A 1,547-nucleotide genomic window follows, 5' to 3' on the forward strand; every position below is an offset into this window, starting at 1 on the left:
TATATATGTAAATTTTTATTTTTATATTTTATATTTTACAAAATAAATTTTTAAATTTTTTATTATGTAAATTAAATTTACTGAATGAGTTTAAAATTTATGTTTTTAATTTGAATAAAATTAAAAACAACTTAAGATTCAAAATATTAAATTAGATCAAATTAGATCAAATATATAAATTATTAATATAAAAAATAAATTTGAACCGAACTCAACTCAACTTGACACGTGAACATCTCTACTTCGCCTTTCATCTTCAAGAGAAAGGAAAATTAATTGTATGAAATTTTAAGATATTAGCCAAAGGGGAAAAAAAAATGCGAATGGTGATAATCTAAGGAAAAATAAATAAAATTACGAAAATGAAAACTACAAGCCACGTGGCAATACATGACCGACAACGGCTCAACTGAAACTGAACGACCTCTCGTTTCCCTCTCCATCTCAAATCGATAAACCTTCATGGCCTCCACCTCTCTTCTTTCACCGGCGGCCACCGCCACCGCCACCGCCACCGACACCCCCTCCGCTTCCAAAACCCACCAGTTCGTCCACCTCTCTTCCAAACTTCCTTTACCTAACCTCCACTTCAAATCCATATCCAAAAACAACAGACAGTCCACCAAACTCCACGTCTCTTCCCCAACTAACCAACCTACCACTACGAGCACTCCCTCCAAACCCTTCTCCAAAAACCCCAAAGAAGAAACCATCTTCTTTGATGGTGGAGCCCACTACGGTGACCTTGTAGCTAATCTACTTCTGGGTTTCACTCTTCTGTGGCTGCCTTTGACTCTAGCCGCAGTTTCAAGGGCCTTTTTCCTGAGGTACAGGTTCACCAACCTGCGGGTGACGGTTATTTCAGGGCTGACGGGTCAGGATAGGAGTGACTTCTCTTACAAGGTAATTAAGGATGTCCAAGTGGTGCCACGTTTCATAGGTGAGTGGGGTGATGTTATCATTACCTTGAAAGATGGAACAAAGGCTGATCTTCGGAGTGTGGCTAGGTTTAGAGAGATTGCAAAGTACTGTATCTCTATGGCTGAGAAGCCTGTTGTTTTGAAGGAAACTGGACCCAAAGGGTTTTAGGTTAAGTTTCCTTTTTTCTTGTCATATGTAAATTTTTGTGTTTTGTTTGATTTTGATAGAATGTTGGTGTTACATTAATTTATAGTTTTATTGCCAAGATAATTTAAGTTGAAGCTAAAAATGTATTTGTTTTAATTTTCTTTTAATTATGTGTGTACATTTCTGGGGTTCTTTGCTACAAGTCATTTCACTAGCTGATGGCAAAATACTACTACTATTTCTTAATTTTTGCCAAAAAAAAAAAAAAAAGAAAAGAAAAAGGAAAATCCCAATGAGAAGTAGTAACATTAATCATAAAGAATTCATGTCGCTGGTTAGAAAAGATTCCCATTTTGCATCAGGTCCTTATTTATTGCCTTCATCATCAGTAGTTCACTTGCAGATAACTTCCTTGCTTTATAGAGTCAAGGAAAGGCAAAGGTGTAGTTGAAATTTGCAAGTTTTAGTTAGCCTTGCTG

At 36.2% G+C, this 1,547-nt stretch overlaps 1 protein-coding gene across 1 annotated transcript; it reads left to right on the forward strand.

Moving 5' to 3' along the window:
- Nucleotides 1-221: 221 nt before the first annotated feature.
- Nucleotides 222-1,270, forward strand: LOC111288187 (uncharacterized). The gene has a single exon (XM_022878964.2). The coding sequence runs from the start codon at nucleotides 463-465 to the stop codon at nucleotides 1,087-1,089; it is 627 nt and encodes a 208-aa protein (XP_022734699.2). The 5' UTR covers nucleotides 222-462; the 3' UTR covers nucleotides 1,090-1,270.
- The last annotated feature ends 277 nt before the right edge of the window (nucleotides 1,271-1,547 follow it).

This window comes from Durio zibethinus, chromosome 4 (assembly GCF_047325235.1).
Source record: "Durio zibethinus cultivar Kanyao isolate XHJ-2024 chromosome 4, ASM4732523v1, whole genome shotgun sequence".
NCBI lineage: Eukaryota > Viridiplantae > Streptophyta > Magnoliopsida > Malvales > Malvaceae > Durio > Durio zibethinus.

Coding starts and splice junctions, on each gene's coding strand:
- LOC111288187 (XM_022878964.2), top strand. CDS start 463: ATGGCCTCCACCTCTCTTCTTTCACCGGCGGCCACCGCCACCGCCACC.